The 24,780-nt window shown below is 33.2% G+C and overlaps 4 protein-coding genes across 7 annotated transcripts; 3 read left to right on the top strand and 1 right to left on the bottom strand.

Annotated features, from left to right (window-relative positions):
- Window positions 1-7,786: 7,786 nt before the first annotated feature.
- On the top strand, window positions 7,787-11,239 carry LOC108210523 (calcineurin B-like protein 4). Its single transcript, XM_017381851.2, has 9 exons — window positions 7,787-7,863; window positions 8,786-8,943; window positions 9,434-9,516; window positions 9,635-9,694; window positions 9,932-10,040; window positions 10,153-10,205; window positions 10,477-10,557; window positions 10,639-10,751; window positions 10,831-11,239. Exons 1-9 carry the CDS (start codon window positions 7,847-7,849, stop codon window positions 10,892-10,894), a joined length of 738 nt encoding a protein of 245 aa, XP_017237340.2. The 5' UTR covers window positions 7,787-7,846; the 3' UTR covers window positions 10,895-11,239.
- Window positions 11,240-11,341: 102 nt separating this feature from the next.
- On the bottom strand, window positions 11,342-13,727 carry LOC108212057 (ALA-interacting subunit 5). 2 transcript variants are annotated; one of them, XM_064090663.1, is made up of 9 exons: window positions 13,678-13,727; window positions 13,491-13,581; window positions 13,012-13,070; window positions 12,830-12,904; window positions 12,653-12,727; window positions 12,502-12,572; window positions 12,100-12,397; window positions 11,733-12,022; window positions 11,342-11,596 (listed from the first exon to the last, which is right to left on the bottom strand). In XM_064090663.1, the coding sequence occupies exons 2-9, from the start codon at window positions 13,555-13,557 to the stop codon at window positions 11,539-11,541; spliced, it is 993 nt and encodes a 330-aa protein (XP_063946733.1). In that variant the 5' UTR covers window positions 13,558-13,581; window positions 13,678-13,727; the 3' UTR covers window positions 11,342-11,538. The 2 variants fall into 2 exon arrangements, with proteins under 2 accessions (XP_063946733.1, XP_017239278.1); XM_017383789.2 differs by lacking the exon at window positions 13,678-13,727 and having other exon boundaries at window positions 13,491-13,641.
- A 1,705-nt stretch (window positions 13,728-15,432) lies between these two features.
- On the top strand, window positions 15,433-20,620 carry LOC108214625 (uncharacterized). 3 transcript variants are annotated; one of them, XM_017386742.2, is made up of 6 exons: window positions 15,433-15,596; window positions 16,313-16,805; window positions 17,533-17,724; window positions 17,855-17,884; window positions 18,129-19,232; window positions 19,787-20,620. In XM_017386742.2, exons 2-6 carry the CDS (start codon window positions 16,356-16,358, stop codon window positions 20,336-20,338), a joined length of 2,328 nt encoding a protein of 775 aa, XP_017242231.1. In that variant the 5' UTR covers window positions 15,433-15,596; window positions 16,313-16,355; the 3' UTR covers window positions 20,339-20,620. The 3 variants fall into 3 exon arrangements, with proteins under 3 accessions (XP_017242231.1, XP_017242234.1, XP_017242233.1); XM_017386745.2 differs by having other exon boundaries at window positions 15,439-15,596; window positions 16,403-16,805; XM_017386744.2 differs by having other exon boundaries at window positions 15,442-15,596; window positions 16,375-16,805.
- A 1,019-nt stretch (window positions 20,621-21,639) lies between these two features.
- On the top strand, window positions 21,640-24,512 carry LOC108210721 (protein BOBBER 1). The gene is made up of 6 exons (XM_017382110.2): window positions 21,640-22,127; window positions 22,990-23,162; window positions 23,273-23,321; window positions 23,720-23,886; window positions 24,122-24,205; window positions 24,298-24,512. The coding sequence occupies exons 1-6, from the start codon at window positions 21,749-21,751 to the stop codon at window positions 24,334-24,336; spliced, it is 891 nt and encodes a 296-aa protein (XP_017237599.1). The 5' UTR covers window positions 21,640-21,748; the 3' UTR covers window positions 24,337-24,512.
- The last annotated feature ends 268 nt before the right edge of the window (window positions 24,513-24,780 follow it).

Genomic DNA, 24,780 nt, shown 5'->3' with positions numbered 1-24,780 from the left:
TACATATATACAGTTTTGTTAGGTATATATATTATATATATAATGTATTTTTATTAAAATACCCTCGGGTTGGGTTGGGTTGGCCAAATAAAATCTAAAACCATGCCCAACCCATTAAAGTCGGGTTGGAGCTGATTCAACCCAATTAAAGAACGGTTTAAAATTTTCGGTTTGGTTCGGCCGAAAATAGGGCCGGTTTGGGTTGGTTTAAACGGTTTGGGCAACCCGTGTACACCCCTAGTTATGGCCAAAACATACATAACAGCATACTTGCATGGCTGAACCGTATTTTTTGAAAACTTGATGGCTAGTGTGTCCACCGAGACATATCTCAATGGTAAAAATGTATTTTAGCCTAAACATAATGATATATATACTCAATTTAGTGGTCTAAATGATATGGTTTTTTAATGGGTGGTCTAGGTGAGATTTTTGAACAGAACTAGTGGTCCATTTGATTTAAAACTCTTTCACAAAATAACGAGTTTCATACATTTTACAATGTTTTAATGTCATTCTACAGTTGCAGAACATACATGGTCTACGTTACTACAGTAAACATGTGGACTACATGTAACTTAACTCATAGATTATAAAACCCCACAAAATTCTCTCGTACAATACAAGTTGACCAAAAATGTTTTATATAGCAGAATTTTCAACATCGGCGACAACACCAAAATCTTTCAAATATAAAACTGGTCAAAATTTTGAACAAAAATCACTCTATATCAGGCTCACGAATTTCTCTTTTCATCTTTGTAAAAAGCATTTTGTAACATTTTATTAATATCAAAATATATATATCAGAGGAATAAAAAACGAACATAAGATTTTATGAAAAATATTTCAAAAGATACATAAAGAAATAACAAAGAGCTGATCATAATAAATAATGGTGTGAACAATATTACAATGTTAATGAACAAACGCGAAGACAAAAGTCAAAATTATGACGTGACCAAAAATGCGAGACGAGATGATGTTAGTACTGAACAAACAGTTCTACCTTGAAATTACTATATTTTTATATTTTATTTATATTTAATTTAAAATTATAATTTATTATTGATAAATAATATTTTCATTGTTTTAAATATATTAAAATTAAATTTTTATAAAAAAACTAAAAAAGTCTCGTGCATTGCACGGGTTATAAACTAGTACTATCAAAGTCCAAATATTAAAAGTTTAGTAGGTTGGCTAGCACGTATTTGGACCGGGTCCACTTATTTAATCAATTATCCTTTTTAACTATTTTTTTTTATTTTCTAACTGAAAAAACTCAATTTTCTAAAATTAATATTGGACAACATATCAACTACTCTTTTTAACTAAACAAAAACTAAAAAACCGATTTTCTAAAAATAACACATGCAATATACTTATAAAAAGATAATATTATTATATATAATTATTAATATACAATCAATAATATGTTTCAATTAAATAAATTCAGGTTATTTTTAATTACTCCATGCTATCATTTTTAAAGTAATACCATATATTTATACTATCTATTTGTATTATTATTGTTATTATTATTATTATTATTATTATTATTATTATTATTATTATTATTATTATTATTATTTTTGTTGTTGTTGTTGTTGTTGTTGTTGTATTAAAACTAAAATATTAATAATTTTATTGGTTGGTTGAGTTTTATTAGCCGACCGATATTATTTTACAGGTATTTTTAATATATAACTATATAAGTATTTTAATAAAAAATTTTATTAGTAATCAAGTTAAAATATTTAAAGATTTAATCAAATTTAAAATATAAATGATAAAATTATAAATATATAACTCGGAGCCTATAATCTAGTATGATCATCGATAAAGGCGAAGTTGGGATTATGTGAAATTCGGATTCTTGATCCCTTGAATTGTCCAACACCTCTTGCCGAAACCTTTTATCTGGGATTAAATCAGACGAGTTGTAGTTTTTTAAATCTGATTACTCTCTTTTTTTGAGTAATTAAATTTGATTACTTAATTATTACTCCCTCCGTCCCTCTGAATTGTATACATTGGGGAACGGGGACGCGGCACGGACTTTAATGCTCCTGTAAAGTGTAGTTGTGTAATTTATTTTTAAAATTTTCTTTTTCTGAATTAAAGTTTGGATGTTATATTTTTATTCAGAAAAAGAAAATCTCAAAAATAAGTTACGGAACTATATTTTATAAGAGCATTGAAATGCGTGTCGAGCAGTTGAAAAGAAACGTATACAATTAAATGGGACGGAGTAGTATTGTTTCTATGAAATAATATTATAAATTTTATAACCTATCTATTTATTTTTAATAATTTAATCAGTTACATATTTTAATGAAATATATATATAGGGTGTCGATCCATAAAAGAAATTCTCATAGAATTCAAATACAATTTTTAAATAATTGTAAAATGTAAAATACTTATGATATAGATTGGGTTGAATTCATTGGAAAAACATAAATTTATATTTGATTCGTAATTAGTATTTAATCTTATGAAATGGTCGGTTAGTTGGTTCCCCCTGATAAATGCATTGGCAGTGATGTCTCAACAAAAAAGGATAAATGGATGTAATTAGAATCTGGCGCTTTATTAAAAGTTAACACAAAATGATCGATGAAAGTAACTACCACTTCTTTCTGTCAAAAGTATTAACCAATTAAATCAACAGGAAATCTAAATAATTAGGACAGCAACTGCAACATTAATCACGTGAACACCTATAATTATGTACAAAAAAAAGACTTTGCTACCGGATAACTTTATTTAAAAATCTAATTTCACTAATTCATAATCATGGTTAAGTTAAAATTAAGATGATGCCACATGTATTAACAAGTTATTAAATTAATTGATACGTAACCGTAAGATGCTTCCAAACTTTGTGAAACGGTCCGCGAACAACTTGGCTCAGTTCATAGCGAGACACACTAGTTGAATAGCTGATCGTATTTGGAGGGAGGAAAATGTCCACCCGGATTTTATTCATGTAATGTTTGAAGACTTGAATCATTAATGATTTTTTTTTTTTTCCGGCAAAAAAAAAATTGATACGTGGGCTTTATACTGCGATATGCAATTTTTTTACATGCATTTCTTTACATTTGGATTTAAGTTGTGTTTTTGATCATTTACTTTAAAATAATAATATCTTACCAGAAATATGATATGTTTATTTATATGTTTAGACGTCATCTCATGTTAAATCAAAAAAATTATTTTAAAATCAAACTACAGTAAATATAAAGTCAGAAGAATTTCTAGAAAGTGTTTTTGAAATTTATTCTCATATTTTTTCTTCTAATTTACACATGCATATTGGTAGTTATTATACAGGGAACTATAGGTAATACACTTATAATTGTGTGTTTCTACAAACGCATATTGTTATTTTGAGATTTCTAGTACCGCGAGCAGCTGCATAATGTTCGCATAATATTAAAAAAATTATAATGGTTCTTTAAACTGATGTCTTCATAATGCATCTAGCATTCATGTCAACTTTGAATTAACCATGATTAAATATTCATTAAAATTGGGTTCTATTAAATACATTTTGTATTAGTTAGTTATATTGTTCTGCAACAAAATTACTTGTAGGATTAAAATGAAAAAATCACACAGGTTTAATGAGTTTGAGCCGAGCGAGCAGCCCGACTATTTTTCATATAAAAATATAACATGATTTAGCTTCTTTTTTATAAAATCAAAATACCGAATAATCTGATAAATAATATTTTGAGTCCTGTTACGTTGGATATTATTAATTTTGTGACATCCAGTACCTTTTCTTTATTCAAGTAACTTAGAGACTATGACTCTAATAATTAACATGATATTAATTATTTTGTTACTATCCCTAGGTCAAGTAATTTAAAATTTTTATAAGAAAACCATAAAATAATTTTAAAATTTAAGGTTCAATCATAATAATCTTATATATCTAATCCAAATATGTAATGTCTATTTTCTCACATTTTCTTCCAATGTACACTGTGTAATTTTTTTCATTCAGCTTTCAAGATCGCAGAAATTCTTTCTAAAACGATCTCTATATTATAATTTATTACGATAGTATAAAAATTTTGAACCGTCAATCAAACTTTATTAAAATATAGATTAAGATCCAGTTGTGTAAGACCCTCGAACCTCATCAATTATTTACATTGAGTTTGGACACGAAAATTAAAAAATATGTATAAAGTAGTGGAAAATAGAAAAAAAAGTTGGTGAAGTGACGGGACGCATTGATTTTTAACAGTGGAGTAAAAGTAGTGTGAAAAGAAAGAAAAAATGAAAAAATAGTGGACCCATTAATTATTTTAAGAGAGTTTTGTAATGTAAAGAAATAAGCAGGGACGTCCAAAAGAAGAAATCGTAAAAACTCAAGGACGGAGGAAGTAACACACGACGGTGACATGTATTAAAAAAAGAAAATAAAATGAAAACAATGAAAGCCAGATTTGACTTGTCTTGCACAAATCAATTCATTGAAGTCGACGCAACCGTACACCATTTGGATTATTCATGAGAGTTGAATGAACAAGGATGCTTTATTTTATTTTGGTGTCTCTCTCAGCCCAGCTTTGCTCGGATGGAACACCATGCAACCTGAAAACATATCTTAAATGTTGCTCGCTCCTTTTCGAAACAGTACGATTGCTTTTGCTTTGTGTAATCACATCATGCCGGGAATCATGCCCGAAATCAGTTTATGGAATTTTAATTCATGTGTAGATAAAGCAATATTCTTCAAATAAGTGGAAATAATTTTTATGTATTGAATTTCTAAATTTGGACTTAAATTATTCGCATCAAGAGTTAAGTAGAGTTTTTAGTAATGTTAGACATCTACGATTCTGTGCCAAAAGACATTTGCCTCATTTATGTGTGGATCGCATTGTTATGGGTACGAGTTCTAACATTTCAAACCCAAACTCATACTCCTTTCGCTCTCAATTGTTTATGTTGAGCATCTCGACACACATTTTAATATTCTTATAAAATATAGTTTGATAAATTCTTTTAGTTTTTTATTTTGAATAAAAATCTAATATTTAGATTTTTATATAAAACAAAAACATTTTAAAAATAAATTATGAAATTATATTTTGTGTGCATCTCAAAATACATGGCAAACAATACAGAAAAACTGTATAAAAAAGGAGAGTAAGAGCATCTCCAACGGTGTTGGCTATAATCGTGGGCTAAATGAGACCTATAAGGCATTAGGTAAAATTTGCTGAACATGTAAGACATTTTGCTTCGACGGTATTGGCTATATTGGTTGATTATAATTTAAAAATAATATGTTATAAATATTTTAAATTGTTAAAATAAAATATATTAGTTCAATATGATAATAAATGATATGCAATTTTCTTACAAATTTTTTACGGACTCAGCATAATTTGAATGTCGTCTTTTGACGCAAAAGTATGGGCGGGCGTGTGTTTAAAGAAAGAAAGGAATACAAACAAAAGAGAGACGTGAATCTTTTTACTACACTAGTTGAGAAACCGCGCGTTGTAGCGCCTATAAAAATTATATTAATGATTTAATATTAATATTTGTAGAATGCAATAATTTTGTGGATGTCTATAAAAAGTATATTAATGATTAAAAATTAATATTTTTAGGATAAAATAAATTTTATATTATAAAAATCTTGATGTAATACCAATACTTTTTTTTTTTGCAAAATTGGACTATAATTCATGGTGAAAAAATAAAAATAAATTTCTACACGTAATTAACAATTTAAAACACGACGCTTAATTTTATTTATGTTTTTTTTTTAAAGAAATCACGTTCTTACATTTTCACTTTCCTCCCTTTTTTTGGATTGATTGTGCACAAAAACATCTAACTTAAATCCGTGAGATAGCGGCTTGTAACAACCTTTATTTTTTAATACTGTAGGAACAGTCTTCACTTAAAAGTTGCTTGAACGAATCATACAGATAATGCATGAATAATATTTTCATGTATACAAAGTACTCATATAAAAATTAATAACATCTGATAAATAAAACAAATATTATAAAAGAATAACCAACAAACATACATCACTAATAGTTAACTTATTGATATCATCCATCAATATTATTTCAAGACAATATTTTTCTCCCGTGTTTGGATTTGTCGACTCCCACATAGCGGTCTATAACTACCTTTGCTTGCAACAACTTTATTTTTTTTAATACCATATAAACAGCCTTCACTTATCGTTGCAGAAGAACGGCGCCACTGAGTAAGAGAACTGTACCAAAGAGAGGTAGAGTTGTAATATTGAGAGAGAGAGTAGATTGTGTTTAGATGATCCAAAACTCTACAACCTATAGGGATATTTATGGGTGCAGAGAGACTTGTGTGCCACTCTTTCTCATAATTAAATAATATGAAACAAAATCATATTAAAACTTTCAACCTGCTATATTCCATAAATAATTTGAAACAAAATCAGATTCAAAAACTTGCTTCTAATATATCCGAAACTAAAAAAAGTAGTTCTAATTTTTGATATTTTTAATCCGAAAATTACAGAAAATTAGAAAAATAGAACGGAGCGATGTGAGAGACGCCACCTACACGCTCCTCGCTTCTCCTTTATATAGAAACAAAATCAGATTAAAATTTTCAAGCTATTATATTGCATAAATAATCTGAAACAAAATCAGATTCTGAAATTTGCTTCTAATATATCCGAAACTGAAAAAGGTAGTTCTAATTTTTGATATTTTTCATCCAAATATTCCAAAAAATTAGAAAAATAGAACGGAGCGATGTGAGAGGCGCCACCTACACGCCCCTCGCTTCTCCTTTATATAAGTATATTGACTAGATTTGAAGCTGTCCCAGCGTCCCATACCAACTCAGGTTATCACCTTATTCTCACTTTCTCATCATTTCTGCATGTCCTTTTTCATCATTTTATCTCCGAATTATGCGATTTATATTAATTTACTCGTGAGGCATGCATTACGATGTACGAGATACTTTAATCGGTAACGGATCCAAGAATTTAACTCGCGGTGAGAAAAGACAAATCGATAATGATTTCGGTTTCGGATATTTTTGGATCAAAATATTTTGTTTTTAAATTCCGTTAAAATATATTTACATAATTTATTTCAAATTATTTTTTTTTCTGAATAAATATTTTTAAATAACAAATTTTTATTTAGCAGAAAAAATATAGCAAGAGTATTAAAACCACTCTCTCTTTTATTTGACATGAACGGATTCTTTATATTAATTTTTGACACGTATTTTGAATCTCTTATAAAATATAAATTTATAATATTTTTTTCTTAATAAAAGTTTGACGTTAATTTTTTATTAGATAAATAAAAAGAATATTACAAAGAATCTCCAAATGTGTGCAAATAATAAATGAAATAATTGAAACGGAATATAAGGTAGTAGTAGTATTAGAGCATCTACAACCGCTTTGGCTATAATCCTTAGCTAAATGGTACATGTAAGAAATTACGTAAAATTTGCTGAATCTGTAAGACATTTTGCTTCAATGGTATTGGCTATATTGGTTGTCTATAATTTAAAAGTAGTATGTTATTAATATTTTAGATTGTTAAGATAGAATATATCAGTTCAATATGATAATAAATGATGTGCAGTCTTTTTAGGTATTTCTTACAGACCTGTACAAATTTAATCATCATAAGAGATTGACTAAAATTATAAACAACAATTGGGTATGGTTGAAGTTGAGTTTTTCGAGAACTAAATTTTTTTATTTTTAGTATGCCAACTCACCTTTCTGTGTTTTGATTACAGGAGACCTCTTAAGTACTTGAATGGGAAGCCTGACTGGGAGATGTTAGATTTGCTGAGGTAGCATGATGTGCCCAATTTTAGTAATTTAGTGGTAGTACTTATGCATATTGATATTATGATTGTGTGGTTGTAGACTTGTAGTATATACTTAGATACTTCTTTATCTTCATTCTTACTCCCTCCGTCCCCCTCAATTGTTTACATTGGAGGGGGACACGGAGACCAAGACAATATATGAAAAATGAGTAAATTTAGATGAAAAGTGGGTAAAGTGGTGGGACCCATCAATATTTAATAATAGATTTGAGATAGTGGAGGAAAGTAGTGGGTGTAATAGTAGTTTTTATTGTTAAATATGAGATAGTGGGGGAAGATAGTGGGTGTAATGATGGAAAAAACTTACTATTTATGGTAATGTAAAGAAATGAGAGGGACATCCCAAAATAGTAACCGTAAAGAAATGAGAGGGACAGAGGGAGTATTTTATCATGCTTATTTCTCTAAGGAGTATTTAATTGTGAACTTGTGGAACTTAAAATATTTTCGTTAAAGTTTGACAGGCTTGATAGCTGTACTTTTGTCTTTCTTGGCTACTAGTTGAAATTGGTTGTCAAGTAGGGGTACTAATGTATTGATTTGGCATTGTGTTCTTTGTTTTTATGCATACTTGAATTGTTAATTCTTCATTTGATATCATTGTATAAGATTCTGGTGTAGAATTGAAGTAATTAATTTCTTTGTCTCTAAATAAAGAGGACTTATATTCTGTGATGATGATGATGGCAATTGGTTTAGTAGGTAATTAAATGTCGTCGTTGGTAGGATGGTTTTCGCCAGTTTGGTATAAAGTTGTTTACTGCGAAGGGTATCTTAGAACGCGAAGAACTTGGCCTGATTGCATATTATTGTGATCAATTACGCTATCTTGTTTGTTACTAATCAAGTGATTCAGCGGTAGTAATTTGGTTTCCGGTGACAGGGTGGTTTACAAAGTTGTAATACTGGTTATTTTCCGATTAGCCCCTTGTGCCTCCTGCGTTCTGAATGTGGACAGCTTGATGGGCTGCTTTCCCTCGAAGACAAGGAAACATACACCTGGTTATGAGGAGCCAACAGTTCTTGCCTCGGAAACATCTTGTGAGTATTTGCGTTTTTTAGCTACTTGTTTCACTTTCTAGAGTGTATGTTGTTGATGCTCTCTTATTCTATCAGAAGTCCTTTCCAAATTAAAGTACTTGTGTCATGCCTGAATCGATAATTTTCATCTACCTCAAGTGGAATTATAGCTCTATTACAATTTACAGGAGTATTGCAAAGTTCATTCCCATGTGCAGGATCAAGTTTTGTTTAATGGACACTGTGTAGGCCAGCGGAATCAAAGGCTTGTTTTTTGGCCAAAGAGTTCAAACCACAGAACTCAGGATCCCACTTACGATGTTAAATGCACATTTGGCCATGTATATATGCAATTAATGAGTTTAATATGCTAAAATTACCATGCTCTCCTTCAGTCAAGTAGCTATAGCCTATAAGACATGCAGTTAGGTCCATCCATAAATTTTGCAGAGCATGCTTCAACAAAAAAAAATTGATTATTATTATTGAGGGAAGTATTCCTTATACGCAGTTACAGTTAGTGAAGTAGAGGCTTTGTTCCAGCTATTCAGAAAACTAAGCAGTTCCATTATTGATGATGGACTCATTAATAAGGTACGTTCATCAGATTGCAAATCTTGTTTCTAGTTCCGTTAAATTTGATTTCGCAATTTTTGAATTCTTAATGAATACTCAACAAAAAAGTTACTAAGGATCTTCATATTGGCTGTAGGAAGAGTTACAGCTTGCATTATTCAGGAACAGAAACAAGAAGAATCTCTTTGCCGACAGGGTATGCTATTTAAAAGAAATTTCCCTGTCCTTTTAGGCCATGATAATGATCTGTTTGTAGCTAAAAGTTGTATAAAATGCTATGACTAGTGACTAGTGAGTGGTGACTGCAATAGTTGCTGTCGGATTCTGAGTATTTCTTACCTTGATCTAACCTCTTAAGGCAAAACTTTGGCATAAACAAGGTCACAGAAAACTTCAATATTTATGTGTACTAAGACAGGTATATGTTATGCAGATATTTGACTTGTTTGATGTAAAACGGAATGGAGTTATAGAATTTGGAGAGTTTGTCCGGTCATTGAGCATATTTCATCCAGATGCCCCAGTATCCGACAAAATTGAATGTAAGATTTACTTTCTCGGGGAAAAATTCTAATTTTGTTCTAATAAACACTCTCCTATATGATGTACTAAGTCGCTAATTTTAACTTCTGATTTGTGGAAATTGTCCTGCAGTTGCATTTAGGTTATACGATCTGAGGCAGACAGGTTTTATTGAGAGAGATGAGGCAAGTATTACAAGCTCTTCGGGTTTGTTTCTTTGTGCCCTCCTTTAGTTAGGAAACCTAATGTTACGTAGTCAGACAAAATTCCGAAAATTTTACAGACCGTGAAGGGATAAATTTTATGTGCTTTGTTGTTCTTAGATAGCGACCATATAGTTTTTAGTGCATTTCAAAACTTTAGAATTTGCTTATTTTACTGTTTCTCCAAAAATTGCTTGCTTTCTGGTACCCTTTATACTCTCCCTGATGCATATAAACTTTCGTTGTATAACAGCTAAAGGAGATGGTAGTGGCACTCTTGCATGAATCAGATCTGATACTTTCGGAGGATTATATAGAACTGATAGTGGATAAGGTGCAGTTTACTTTACTTTCCTACCTGCAATTTTATGCTCCCTTGTTCTGATCAGTGACAAGTTAGTGGCCTTTGAAACAGACATATACAGATGCAGATGCAAAAGGGGATGGAAGAATTGATCGAGAGGAATGGAAGGAATTTGTATCAAAAAATCCTTCTTTGATTAAAAACATGACCCTACCATATTTGAAGTGAGTTTAAATGCCGTCATCACGACTTAACTAAAATGCCATAGCTAGATGTGTAACATATCTTTCTTATGATTTTCAGGGATATAACTTTAGCCTTCCCCAGTTTTGTCCTACAGTCAGAAGTTCAGGATTTTGAAATGTAGAGTTTCGTTATCTCACTTTTTGCAAAAACCAATTTTGCCGCTAGACTATTCCCGGGACTGCAAATGAATCCTTGTTCCAAAGGCAGAGCAGTATAAGCTGTGGTTCAGTTCTGGTGTGTCAATCATATTTCCGAGCTTTAATTTCATTTCCCAGTGTCTGGTTTCCTAAGTGCAATAGGTTAGTTGACGAAGTGTTCTTTTAGAATTAGTTGTGGTTTCAGCAACATTTCCCAGTGGGATCACAGTAAGAGCCTAAGATGGTCTCTGATTCCTATTGTTATCATGTTATGTATAGTCTGGTTTAGTAATCTAAATAATATTTGGGGAAGACTGAAATTTGCTTGATTTCCTTTGGTTAAATTATGATTATGATATATAATTTTTAATACATAATCTGCTCTAGTTTATGTACCAACTACAAAATATAGGTTACAGTTATCTACTGCATGATACATCAAAATACACAGAAGCCACATTAGTAGTTAAAGCAGCAACAGAGAACCATTTGCAGTTTCCGGTTGGCTCCATAAGTATGCAGTTCATATGAAATCCGTGGTATAAGGAACAACAGTTGAACCATTTTTCTTCATTTGCTGCATTTCTGCTCCATTCTCCCCAGGCATGAGAGATGATACGTCGAATGTTTATATTCCTCCACCGGGATATCTGTTCCATGACAAGTAAGCTGGATCACCGAGAGGCCTGCATTAGGAACAATAATTGCCTTAACCTTGACATACATTGCAATGCAGATGATGCATATGCAGATAAGGAGATGCTAGTTACGTCGCGGACAAAAGCAAGTATGCAGCCATTCTCTGAGTCAATAGTTACTTACCTTGGCTTGATAATATACAAAACAATAAAGCATCCTGCAATGAACAGACTGATTGCTCCAAGAGTAAGGTATGCTCTACCGAGGAAGTGGTTTTTCCCACCCATCCACGACGTAGTTGAAAGAACAAGCAGCTTCTGGCCTCCATACTTGTAGGTGTTGTAATTGTTCTGTATTTTAACTGTAACAACGTCATTCACTTCCAGATCAACGGTGATCTTACCATAAAGCTTTCTGAAGGTAGGGAGCGCAGCAGTTCTCATCCAGACGATAAGATCCTCTTGTTCACTCAACTGTTCCATTCGAGCATAATGAATTCTTGTAGATTCAACAAAAACTTAAGCTTGTGAACAAGGACAAGACTACTTACAGGTAAACTCTCATTCAGTTTTCCTCCTCCAATGCCGCCTTCTCCTTTCTGAAAATTTTTAGGGTAAACTTGAGACCCAAATTTATAATCCTTATCGCTTTTCCAAGCTATGTCCTTTTTATCTACATTTATATCTTTGTCTTTCACGGAAAATTTGTATGTGTCATTGAACAAGCTCCAAGCAATGAGGCCACAAGGAACAATTGGATTTGCTGTGTTTGATATCGGATCACAACCTGCTTGTTCACGTCCTCGTGATGTCTGGCGCAACTGCAGATCATTCCTGCTTTTCACATAACTGAAAACAAAACAAACACTAATAAGGTATGTTTAATGAAATCAGCAAACATTATACTAGGCAGTCGAAAGTCTGGAAACAACAGGAGGTATGATAGGACACACCGACGATGATTTTGATAGAACTTGTCCAGCTGATAATACACATAAATGGGATTCTTCATTTTCTTTTTCACCTGCAAAGCAGAAATCCGGGATCAAGATTGGGATGGCGGGATTTGGGACAAAAAATTAGGATGAGGGAAATTAAACTTACTGTAATTTTCCTTTCACATGTATTGTTAGTTTGCGGACCACATTTGTCATCATAGCGTTCTGAAATTTCCTCCACCTAAATGCCCAAAACCGCGCCATTCTCTACTACCATTAGTTAGTTGTCCATAATGCTAAACAGCCTCAATGAGCTAATTATGAATAGATTTTGATGTATCACCTGATTTGCTGCAGACAAGGAGGCAAGGCCAACAGGGATGAAGACAATGCCGATGAAAACAAAAACTGTAATAACCTGAAGTCCAAGAAATAGGGTGTGTGTGTTAGAGGCAGGCTGCTATCAGCATGATTGAAATGTAATATTCAGACAGCAGCTGATTTACTCAGTTGTGCAAACCATACCCATTGTGGGGTTAAAATCGGTTTATAAGCAGGAAGCTCTTGTTGTGAAAACCTGGAATCTGTAATATGTATCAGAATGTCAGAAACAGCGTTTAACATCACAGACCGACAAATTTGAAATGTTTACAAAGATATGTCAATAAATTCAATTCTTTAGAATGAGCAAATGAATTTGTTTTACTCCCAAATCCAAAAGTTCAGAAAAGAACCAAAATATGCAGACTGCCTACTTTAGGACCTTGCCTAGACACAGATCGTGCGGGAAACTTGTGCACAGGGTACAATACGGGTACTAAAGTTATGCAAACAATGAAATTACTCTCTTTATGCCTCTATCTATAGTATTCATATAAATTATTCAACTTTCAGCAATGATTTTTCTGCAAAATGGTATTTTCGATATACGAAAAGGACCAAGAAACATTAACAGAAATTTCATGACAAATAAAATCAACAAAAGATGCAGAAGTGAACATTACATTTAGGTTTCTTGGAACTCTTTCTGGAAGAAGAAGAAGAATCAGGAGACCCCTCAGAAGCTGGCATGTTTGGTCATATGATAATTAAAAGCTGGGAAAACAAAAACAAAATTTACAATGGTGGATCAAGAATTTATATGAAATAAGTTAATATGTGATTATCAAATATTAATCAGGGATCACATACATTTGATCTTGGTGTTTATAAAACTTTTGGAAGTGTCCAGAAATTTGTGAAATTTGTGATAAAATTTGTTGACATTGAAAAAACAGAGAAATGAAAATGAGTTTAACGAAATGAATGGTTTGACAACCACAATTCCACTAATCAAGCGCCCTGTTCGCGCCATACTCTTATGTTGTTACGGACATTCATATTACTAGCTTATAGCCCGTGCAAGGCACGGGAGCTTTTTAATTATTTATAAATTTTTTAAATATATTTTAAATGGTGTGAAGAAATTTGATTTATAAATGATAAATTAAAATTTTCAATAAAATAAAAGTCGAAATTATAATTTGTTTGTAAGTTAGAACTGTGGTAAATAAATCATCACAGCCATTAATGGCTTCAAATAAACTATTGTAATGAAGTCATTCCTTTTCTCGTATGTACCCTGCCAAATTATTAAATTATTTCTATCAAATTTTAATATATTTTGAGTGGAATACGTTATTGCCAACTCTTATTAGATTATATTTATAAATGTATTTTATATTAGAGTTATTATAGTGTGATTTAAATAGCCCGTAAGGGTTGGTTTAGCTGGTTAAAGAGAGTATATGTATCCTCTTGGTCACATGTTCGACTCACAAAGGGTGGATTAGAGCCTCACGCAATAGCGTGAGCTCGTCCTAGGTTAAAAATAAAAAATAAAAAAATATATAATGTGATTTAAATATATTTCAAAAAATTTATATGATTCTAAATTAAAATTGATAAACTTAATTTGTTTTTGAATTAAGAAAAGGAATCATAAACATGCAATAAGAAGGTAGAATCTATTTTGGATTAAGAAAAAGTTTTTGTATTTGCTAATCACATAAATCCGGCTTATTAATTTTAAAATATTTGGGATTAAAAAAATCATACACATGTGAAAGACAGAATTTGTTTTGGATTCAGAAAAAGAATTATAAATATGTAAGATGATATCAGTTGCTTTGTAGAATAGAAGTTAATTTTCCAATCTAACGGTGCTTATTTGTTCAATATAAGATCCAACGAATGATAAGCTTTTGGATCAGAGGACCATGCGACCAAATTATCTCCCTTACGCTTATTATATTTAAGTATATAATTTGTTATTTTCAAATAATTCAAAATTTTATTTCATAGGCATTAATTAAGATTTTATTAGTTGATTCGTTAAAATCTTCATACGATGGCATTTAAAAGCTAGATTTTTCACATAATTTTTCATATTTTAGTTTAGTGAATAGTAATACTTGATTTTGATTCACAAAAATAAAAATCATTAAAGATTTGAATATGATTATGACGAAAAATTTTATTATATCATAAATGGAAAGTGTTTAAACATAGAAAAATGAAATAAGAAAATTATTAAAATCTAAAGACATGAAACCTAGATTATATGAAGACACTAATTTAATAAGAATCATCATATATGGAAAATTTAAATATGGTGTATCTTTTACGATAAATATAATTAATAATTAATTAGTCTAATGAATGAATATCAGTTTATTTGGAAATTTAAATACAAATTAGTATACACAAAACTTTTCTTGATCCAATATTAAAAAGGAAGATGTGATTTTTTTCCTATTTATTTCTCATTTTAATTATCTATCTATCTTTTGTTTCAAGAAAAAATATTTTATTTAGTCTTTTTATTGTTTGGTGCCAATAACTACCAAATAACCAAAGATCATGTGCAAGATATCTATGGTAAGAATGTGAGTACATGATCGCTACTCCGCAATATAAAAAAACACATATTTGGCACTGTCACATCTCACAATAGTCCTTGCCTCTGCTTCTGTGGATTTGCTCAACGATCACAGGGCTACTTGGGTCAATCCAAAACCCCATCCAAAACCCATCTTTTTCCATCCATCAGATCATTCTTCAAGCCCCAGGTTCAATTTCACACACACAATTGCATTTCTTGAATTAGATATAATCTTTCTTGATTATACTGTTTGTTTTTACTATTTCTTGACTTAAAGATTTAATCTTTCTTGATTATACTGTTTGTTTTTACTTTCTTGTTGTTGTTACTCATTGTGATTCTGTGTTTCTTGAATAAAAATGATAATTCTATATCTGTACTCTATAGTCAATACTTCCAGTAAAAAAAAAATACTTGATACTTAATAGCACACACCTCTTTTTTAGCCTTCAGAAATCATCAAAGATTGTAATTTTGATGTGAAAATGAGGTACCCTTTTAATGTTATGCGATTTTATTGTTGAGCGATGGTATTTTAGGTTTCGGGTAATTGTGCATTTTTTGTTGATTATACTGCTTGTGTTTATAATCTTGTTATTGTTAGCCATTATGAATCTGCGTTCTTGAATAAAAATGATAACTCAATAGTCATTAGTTTCAGTAAAATTGAAAAATAGTTGATAGCCGGTATGTTAACATCCACGATCCACCCCTTTTTAAATACTCTAGAAAGAATCAAGTTGATTGCTTTTGCTTGAAGATTGTAAAATTATTGTGAATACGAGGTACCCTTTTGATGTTATGCAGATTTATTGTTGAATGATGATGTTTTAGGCTTCGGGTTACGGTGCATTTTTTGTTTTGAGTGTATTTGGTTGATTTTTGGTTGTATTGTTGTTCCAGTTAGTATGTGTAAAGGGGTTTGTTTTGGTTTATCTTTTCTGTAATGCGATCCGGTGAAAAAGATAAAGAGAAGAGTTTGAAACGTTCCAGATCATCGCTGTTAAATAGTGGCAAGATGACTGTTACTGATGAAACTGTCATGGACGTGCTTGATGGTTCCGATTGTTTTCCTATCGAGGAGATAGTGCATTACCCGTTGCCAGGATACGGAGCTCCAACTTCAGTGGCTTTTAGTCCGGATGACAGTTTGGTAACTTATTTGTATAGCTCTGAGAACACTTTAAACAGGAATCTGTTCTCGTTTGATCCTACAACTGGTAAGCAAGATCTGCTTTTTAATCCTCCTGGTGGTGGGCTCGATGAGGATAATCTATCTGCAGAAGAGAAGTTGAGGCGAGAGAGATTGAGGGAACGTGGGTTAGGAGTTACACGGTATGAATGGGTGAAGACGGGTCCTCATGAGAATGCGGTGATGGTGCCTCTGCCTGCCGGGGTCAGTACTATTATCTCATCCTGTAGCTATAAGTTGATAATATCATGATTTTAGTACATCTATGTATCTATTCAATATGATAGAACATATGTGTCTGTAAATTCGATATAAATATATGAAGAATCGAATAAAAACTATGGCCATATTATTGTTCCCCTGCAGCTTAGTTGCTAGTGATTTGCCAAACTCCGTGTCATATTTAAAGTTAGTCCCTTAAGATATATGTATATATGTCTATCTGATAGCTGGTATTCTTAAGTTTATGCTCTATACTGTTGGTAAATATAATTGGGATTCTGAATTTGAGCAGAGGAGATAAGTGGATTTTTTGTTTTTGAGTGTGTAGATGTAGTTATTTTGTGGTGTGCTGAAATGATGTGTATTCTTTTGCTAAACCGGGATGTCCAGATCTATGAAAATTGTGCTCCTTAAAGTATATCAAACACAGATAAAAATGAACTAATCAATAAACTATAATGGATGTCTAAAAAACCTAGATGTCACTACTAATTACAATAAAAAAAAATTTACAAAGCACTACATTCTTTTGCCAATGAAAATTATGCAATGGCCTGAAGCATATTTTGGAAAGTATTGCAGGGTGAGAACTAATTTTAGTATTAACTATAACTGATTGATTGAGAGATATGAGTTATGATGAAGAATATACTGGGGTTTGGCTTAAAGTGTAGAGTCTTACATTCAATCTTTTTCTGTATATGGCCAGATATACTTCCAGAATCTTTCTTCACAACCACAACTTAAGCTTCAAAGTGCACCGACCTCTCCCGTTATCGATCCACATCTTTCACCTGATGGCTCCATGCTTTCGTATGTCAGAGATAACGAACTACATGTCTTGGATCTTTTGCAAAATGAGTCAAAGCAGATAACTTTTGGAGCTGATGGGAAGACCTTGGTGAGAACTGAATTGCAAATTCCTTTAACTTGATCTTTTTCTCAAGCATCAACCATGTCCAGATAACTTTTATCTAATCTTTGCATGTCTAATCGTGAACGTGACATAAGTTTACCTTTTTTTGTTACAGACACATGGTGTGGCCGAGTATATCGCACAGGTGAGATAATTTTTTCCCCACTTTTTTTTATATTTACTGATTAGTTTACCAGGAGCCTTCAGGGGAATTCTGTATTTTATTTTAATGTATACATAAAAAACAAATTGCAAATATGTGAGTAGGATGTGATGGTGACATAGGCCACACCGGGGGAGGGGGAGGGGGAGGGGGGGGGGGGGGGGGGAGGGTTGGAGTTTAATTAGAAAGATTCTTAGGTTTTTTTTGTATGTTTTTTTTAATGTAGGAAGAAATGGACAGGAGACATGGTTACTGGTGGTCCCTAGACAGCAAATTTATAGCTTTTACACAAGTTGATTCGTCAGCTATACCTAATTTCACAATTGTGCATCAAGGTCATAGCACTACTGGTCCAGATGCACAAGAAGACCATGCTTATCCTTTTGCTGGGGGGCCAAATGCCAATGTACGCCTTGGGGTTGTATCTGCTAATGGAGGTGAAGTAACTTGGATGGATGTCTTCTGTGGAGGAAAGGACCAAGCAAACCACGACGAGGAGTATTTAGCCAGAGTCAATTGGATGCATGGGAATATTCTTACTGCTCAGGTTTTGAACAGGTCACATTCGAAACTAAAGATCCTAAAGTTTGATATCCAAACAGGAGAAAGAGAAGTACTTTTGGTTGAAGAACACGATACATGGGTCAGTTTGCACGACTGCTTTACACCTCTGGATAAAGGTCTTGGTAAATTTTCTGGAGGATTTATTTGGGCTAGTGAAAAAACAGGTTTTAAACACCTCTATCTGCACGATGCAAGTGGAAAATGCCTGGAACCAATAACTCAAGGTGATTGGATGGTCGAGCAAATTGCAGGTGTAAATGAGGCTGCGGGTCTTGTATATTTCACTGGAACCTTAGATAGCCCTCTGGAGTGTCATCTTTACTGTACCAAGTTATTCCCTGATGAAAACTGTGCACTACCCTTGAAATTGACCAAGGGCAAGGGAAAACATGTTGTTGTGATTGATCACCAAATGCGGAGATATATTGATATTCACGATTCTTTGGACTATCCCCCTAGAATTTCGCTTTGTGACTTGCAGGATGGTAGTGTAATAATGCCTCTGTATGAGCAGCCATTAGCTGTTACAAAAAATAAAAAGCTTCAACTTCAGCCTCCAGAGATATTCGAAGTACAGGCAAAGGATGGAACCACTCTGTATGGTGTTTTATACAAACCTGATGCAACAAAGTTTGGACCTCCACCATACAAAACAATGGTCAGTGTTTACGGTGGTCCAAGTGTGCAGCTTGCCTGTGATTCATGGGTGAACACAGTAGACATGAGAGCTCAGCATCTTAGAAGTAAAGGCATATTAGTGTGGAAGGTTAGTTTCTGGTATACATGTTCATTGTAGTTTTAAATATCATCAGACTAGTTGAATTATTATTGTTAAAAACTTTTCTTCTTTATAGTCTTTACTTCTCTGCAATTATGCAAGTCCAAAGCATGCAAATTATTCTGCAGTGCCTACCTGTAGCATGTAGGCCGTTCCAAAATTTGAAGTGCAGTTAAACCATAAGATACCTTTAAGAACAAGAAATATCAAACATACGTTCACAAATCACAAGTGATTTCCATGGTAAATTATAATGAAGTAACAGTTCAGAGATAACGCCATAACGGTCCATGTCCAGATTTATTCCTAACAGGTAACAATATTTTTGGATCTTGAGCTGCTACATAGTGTATTTTGAAACTTAGTAGCAATATCTAACTAAATAGATAAAGAAAATTGTGCAAGTAGTTTGGAATCAGTGTGAGTACCCGTGCTTTTATTTCTTTCTCATGGTTGATAGTATATCCATAATCAACGTGTTTGCTAAAACTCTCCTTCAAAGAAGGACGATCTTGCTTTACTAACAAGTTTACCTCCTACAGATGGACAATAGAGGATCTGCCCGTCGTGGAATTAAATTTGAAGGTGCAGTCAAGAACAACTTTGGTCTCCTTGATGCAGAAGATCAGGTGAGTGGAGCTGAGTGGCTCATTAAACAAGGGCTAACCAAAGCTGGCCATATTGGAATATATGGTTGGAGCTATGGCGGGTACCTCTCAGCTATATCTTTGTGTAGGTTTCCTGATGTTTTTAGATGTGCTATATCTGGCGCTCCTGTGACATCGTGGGATGGGTATGACACCTTTTACACTGAAAAGTATATGGGTTTGCCTACTGAAAACCAATCTGGATATGCATTTGGTGCAGTGCTGCACCACGTGCCAGATTTGAATGGGAAATTGTTACTAGTGCATGGGTTAATTGATGAAAATGTTCATTTTCGGCACACTGCCAGACTTGTCAATGCATTAGTGGCAGCTCGAAAGCCTTATGAATTATTGATTTTTCCTGATGCTCGACACATGCCACGCCCAGTGAAGGATCGCCTTTATATGGAAGAGAGGATATGGGATTTCATCAAGAGGACCTTATAACTGGTTTTATTAGCCTTTTCTTCTCCTCTTTCTTTTACATGTTGTTATCTATAGATGATGGAAGAGGATGGCAAGATCTCAAACACAAGGTGAGACATCACTGAGGCATTCTGTATTAACATTGGGTTTTTTGAGTTGGTTGATTTCAGCTACTAGTAATCTGCTATACAATAAGTTTTTTTTCTGGAGTGGTGAAAAAATTTGTTCCCATTACTAAAACAATTCCTACCAGGGTACTCGGTGCCCTCAATAGGTCTCTCTTATCACAGGTACCATTATTCATTCATGGCTCGTAAATCATAATTAGTTTGTCAGTGATCTTTTCTAATGTCGATTAATATTATCTTTCATGCTACAAATTTCACCCGGATAGTGAAAAGATCTCATTGCGAGAATCTAAACTCATGTCCTGTACAATTGTTTCTGAATATTGGGAAGTTTGTGATATCCTCTACTGCTTTGGTGTTTGATGGATCAATTGTTACAAGTTAATTTATCATTACTAACACCTGCAATCAGATGCATTATATCATTATAAACACCTTTTACTGTACAGAAGAACGATATCTACAAGAAAATTTGTAAAGAAATGGAAGAAAAAAGAATCCAAAATTATTAACAGCTGTGTCCAAATATAGAGTTGTTGGTAGATGAGAAGTCCTCTACGAAGTCTACGCTTATCGCCTAATTTACACAAATTTTATATTTTAGTCCAAATCGAGATCTGTTCAGAACTATAGTGACAAAATGTTTTATAAAATTCTTCTTGAAATATTGAAAAGAATATATTTTCATTCTTTTAATTGAGTTTTTTTTGCCTACCAGGATAGTCTCTCTTATATTTACTAAAAATTGTCTACGCCGGCAAGTAGCCTATGTCGAAATGAGTTTAAACTTTAAACTAGAGCGAAAGAGAAAAAAAATTAATTAATATTTCAGAAAACTAAATTTTGAGGAACATTCTCGAAAAGCGCTACTTATTTACTTTATCTTTTTTAAAAATTATGCTCCATTTGTAGAGTGCAGACGAAGGTAACTTTATTCTTCTTTCGTCTCCTAATTTACCGGTTTTCGAAAATAAAAAATCCTCCGTTGTGCAACTTTTTAAACATATTCCATAAATTTATCAAAATATATTTCAGTCTCGTCTATTTCTAGATTTAATTCTGCCCGTGATAATATTAGAAACACAGGTTCGTCTACTAAAATTAAAAATATATTTCCTGTTCGTTTTTTTCTTTCATAAAAATAAAACTGCACACAAATATAAATATAATTTTAATGAAAGAAAAAAACGAACAGGAAAACGAAACATCACAACTTCACAAGCTCCTGGTAAATATAAATAGACACTCGTTTACACACTGAAAACCCCAAATAAGCTGAACTAAAAGCTCAATCAGATCAACAATGGCGATCCTCACCGACTACGAAGAACCCGCCGTCACCGTAGCAAAGCCCTCAGCTCCGCCCGTCACGAAGCCATTCACCGCCGTGCTAGACACCTCCAATCCGCTCGGCTTCATCCAATCCGCTCTCGAGTTCGCGGCGCGCGAATCGAAGCTGTTTGACAGCGATTCGGTCGTTGATGAAGTGAGTTCGCTCGTTCGAGTCGTGAAGGAGAAGCTCGATGATGAGGAGAAGAGGAAGAGAGAGAAGATTGAGGCTGAGAAGAAGAAGAAAGAGAAGGAGGTGAGTGAGAAGAAAGTCAACGGGAACGGGAAAGTCAACGCGGATAAGGAGAAGGAGAGTGGGAAGAGTGACGAGAAGAAGGAGAAAACTGCTTTAGGTAGTTTTCGTTAATGTGTTGATTGAAACTTATTTTTTTTTTCGAGTTTCGATATTGTGTTATATTTTTATTGAATCTTATATTGTGTTTGTGTGTGATTAGGAGAATTGGTTTCGGTAGGGTTAGTTTTATAAATGTGTGATATGTGTGTGTTTATCGTGTTTAAAAGTAATGAAATTCGAACTGATTAGGGTTTATGATTATGACTTTGTAGACTAGTTCATGTTGAATACAGTTTGGTTAGCTATAGAGAATTGTAATATGCAGTTAATTAGTTATCTGAAATGAAAAAGTAATATATTAATAGTTTTAGGGTCCGGGTTCGTATGTTAGTAGCATACGTTCAGCGGAAAAACACTAGACAGCTTAACCCTAAGTTTTGGATGTATATACAGGGGTGCTACAATTTCATTCAGCAGAAAATTGCCTCATCCTAGGGTTTTTCACATCCAGTGCTTTTTTTCCCGCTTGTATCATTCATATGTTTTTATAGGATTTAGCAGTGTTAGGTAGATAATTGATGATTGATTAATCTTATTTAAGTGTTTACTCGAGTCCTTGTACAATAATAATATGCATGCATGTATTAGTGTATGTGTGTGGAAAGAAGCTGTTTGTTTGACATGAGGGGACAAAGAAGATCCTCTATACTTTACGATATGGGATCAAGTGAATATCTTGCGGAAGCCAATGATTTTTTGACACTTCGCGTGATGTGCCTACTGCAGTGTTTTTTGACTTTGTTATGTTTTCTTGTACTCTTCTACTTGACTCATGGACATGTATTTCCTTAAGAAGTTTCAAACGCATTTGCACTGAGAATTTATAAACAAGTAATTCCTTATATTTATAATGTAAGCAGCTCCCAATGCTGGCAATGGCTTGGATATGGAGAACTACAGTTGGGGTCAATCTCTGCAAGAGGTTACTATCACCATTCCAGTGCCTCTCGGAACGAAATCGCGGTCCATTTTGTTGGAGATGAAGAAAAACCATCTGAAGGTGGGATTGAAGGGGCAGCCCCCAATCATTGATGTAAGTGCTTTGTGCTTTGTGTGTATATGCTTCTCGTTTTTTCTTGACATGTATCTTGGTAAATAACATGCATTGTATTTTGTATTAATTTACCATCTGACATACTTCAGGGGGATCTTTATCAGCCTATTAAGCTTGATGATAGTATATGGAGCCTGGGTAAGTTTCTAATGAATTCTGATTGCAACACACTTTCACAAGTCATTTAAGATGTTATTATTATATTCTTAATGCACTTGAGTTCATGTGTCTTAACACCTGACGCGAGCGTGGACACTAACAATCCACTTTAGCCCACATTCAATTGAATTTTCTTAAATTATGTGAGATTAAGATATGTAATTATGTTGTACACTCATTAGAGTGCGGGTGACAGAATTCACTTGAAGTTGTAAATTATTAGTACCCTTCAATTGAGTATACTAAAATTATACTAGGTGGGTTTTGTGAAGTATGTTGTGAAGATGTCGATATTTGCAGGCAGACACTGTGCTGTTTTTCGTTTGATCAATAATGTTATATCTTGTATGTAGAAACATTGACTGTTCATTTTACAGAGGACCAGAAGTGTATCTCTGTACTTCTTTCCAAGCAGGACAAAATGCAATGGTGGAAGTACTTGGTGAAAGGGGATCCTGAAGTTGATACCCAAAAGGTAGAGCCTGAGAGCAGCAAACTATCTGATCTAGATGGAGAAACACGGTCAACTGTGGAGAAAATGATGGTAAAGATCCCGCATTTTTTTTTTTGCTTTAGTAACATAGTTAAAACATGTTCTCATGTGTGAATTGGCTGGCTTGCAACATCTAAGCTTATTTTGCTTCACAAATAGTATCCGTATATATGCATTTTTGTGTCGGTTTATTCATCAGTGATTTTTCAAAGGGTTCCCTTCAGTTCTTCCTCTGCTATGCTTATTTATTTCTGTGGCTAATATAACTTGTATTGTTGGTTTGTAGTTTGACCAGCGCCAGAAACAGATGGGGCTTCCAACTAGCGATGACATGCAGAAACAGGACCTGCTTAAGAAATTTATGGAGCAGGTGAGCAATTAATTTCTTCTATTCTTTGTGTGTGTGCACGCACGGGTTTTAGCTAACTAACTATTTCAATGCGTGGACTTTGAATTGTTTAGCATCCGGAGATGGACTTCTCAAATGCAAAATTTGCTTGAGTGCTGCTTGGGGAAATAATGTGTTGGTGGACAGGTGCTAAATAGGAGATCTCTTTTGCTGTGTTTTAATTTTGTAGTAAATCAATCTTTTGCTTACTTTTAATGGGTTTCCTTGTGAACTTACTCTGTTATGTGTTTTTTTTAATTATTATATTTAATATATATTAGTTGCAAAATCTGAATTTGCCGAGCACCATCACCAGTGGAGCACACTTCTCTTTAACATGTAACATGTTATTAATACATACTGTACTACAGTAAAGACAAGTTCCAAACAGATAAATAGCAGAGATATTAGGATGGAGCTGAGATTTTTGTAGTCCATAGACAGTTCTAACTTCTAAGACGACATACCGGGCTCAGATAAGGCCCACGCAGCATCAGAATATGTTGAACCCAATACATCGAGGGTGGTACCGAAACAGAGACCTAGTTTAAAAAAGA

Source organism: Daucus carota, chromosome 3, assembly GCF_001625215.2.
Source record: "Daucus carota subsp. sativus chromosome 3, DH1 v3.0, whole genome shotgun sequence".
NCBI classification, from domain to species: domain Eukaryota; kingdom Viridiplantae; phylum Streptophyta; class Magnoliopsida; order Apiales; family Apiaceae; genus Daucus; species Daucus carota.
The sequence above is the reverse complement of the archived record's forward strand: the minus strand, read 5'-3'. Positions and strand labels throughout refer to the sequence as shown.

Bases quoted from the DNA above. Each gene is read 5' to 3' on its own strand.
- LOC108210523 (XM_017381851.2), top strand. The intron at 9,517-9,634 runs GTACGTTCATCA...TATTGGCTGTAG, and splicing joins ATGATGGACTCATTAATAAG to GAAGAGTTACAGCTTGCATT. The intron at 10,558-10,638 runs GTGCAGTTTACT...CCTTTGAAACAG, and splicing joins TAGAACTGATAGTGGATAAG to ACATATACAGATGCAGATGC.
- LOC108212057 (XM_064090663.1), bottom strand. From the start codon at position 13,557: ATGCCAGCTTCTGAGGGGTCTCCTGATTCTTCTTCTTCTTCCAGAAAG. The intron at 12,023-12,099 runs GTAAGTAGTCTT...CGAATGGAACAG, and splicing joins AACTGAATGAGAGTTTACCT to TTGAGTGAACAAGAGGATCT. The intron at 11,597-11,732 runs GTAAGTAACTAT...TTCCTAATGCAG, and splicing joins TTGTATATTATCAAGCCAAG to GCCTCTCGGTGATCCAGCTT.
- LOC108214625 (XM_017386742.2), top strand. From the start codon at position 16,356: ATGCGATCCGGTGAAAAAGATAAAGAGAAGAGTTTGAAACGTTCCAGA. The intron at 16,806-17,532 runs GTCAGTACTATT...GTATATGGCCAG, and splicing joins TGGTGCCTCTGCCTGCCGGG to ATATACTTCCAGAATCTTTC. The intron at 17,885-18,128 runs GTGAGATAATTT...TTTTTAATGTAG, and splicing joins TGGCCGAGTATATCGCACAG to GAAGAAATGGACAGGAGACA.
- LOC108210721 (XM_017382110.2), top strand. From the start codon at position 21,749: ATGGCGATCCTCACCGACTACGAAGAACCCGCCGTCACCGTAGCAAAG. The intron at 23,322-23,719 runs GTAAGTTTCTAA...TTCATTTTACAG, and splicing joins TGATAGTATATGGAGCCTGG to AGGACCAGAAGTGTATCTCT. The intron at 24,206-24,297 runs GTGAGCAATTAA...TGAATTGTTTAG, and splicing joins TTAAGAAATTTATGGAGCAG to CATCCGGAGATGGACTTCTC.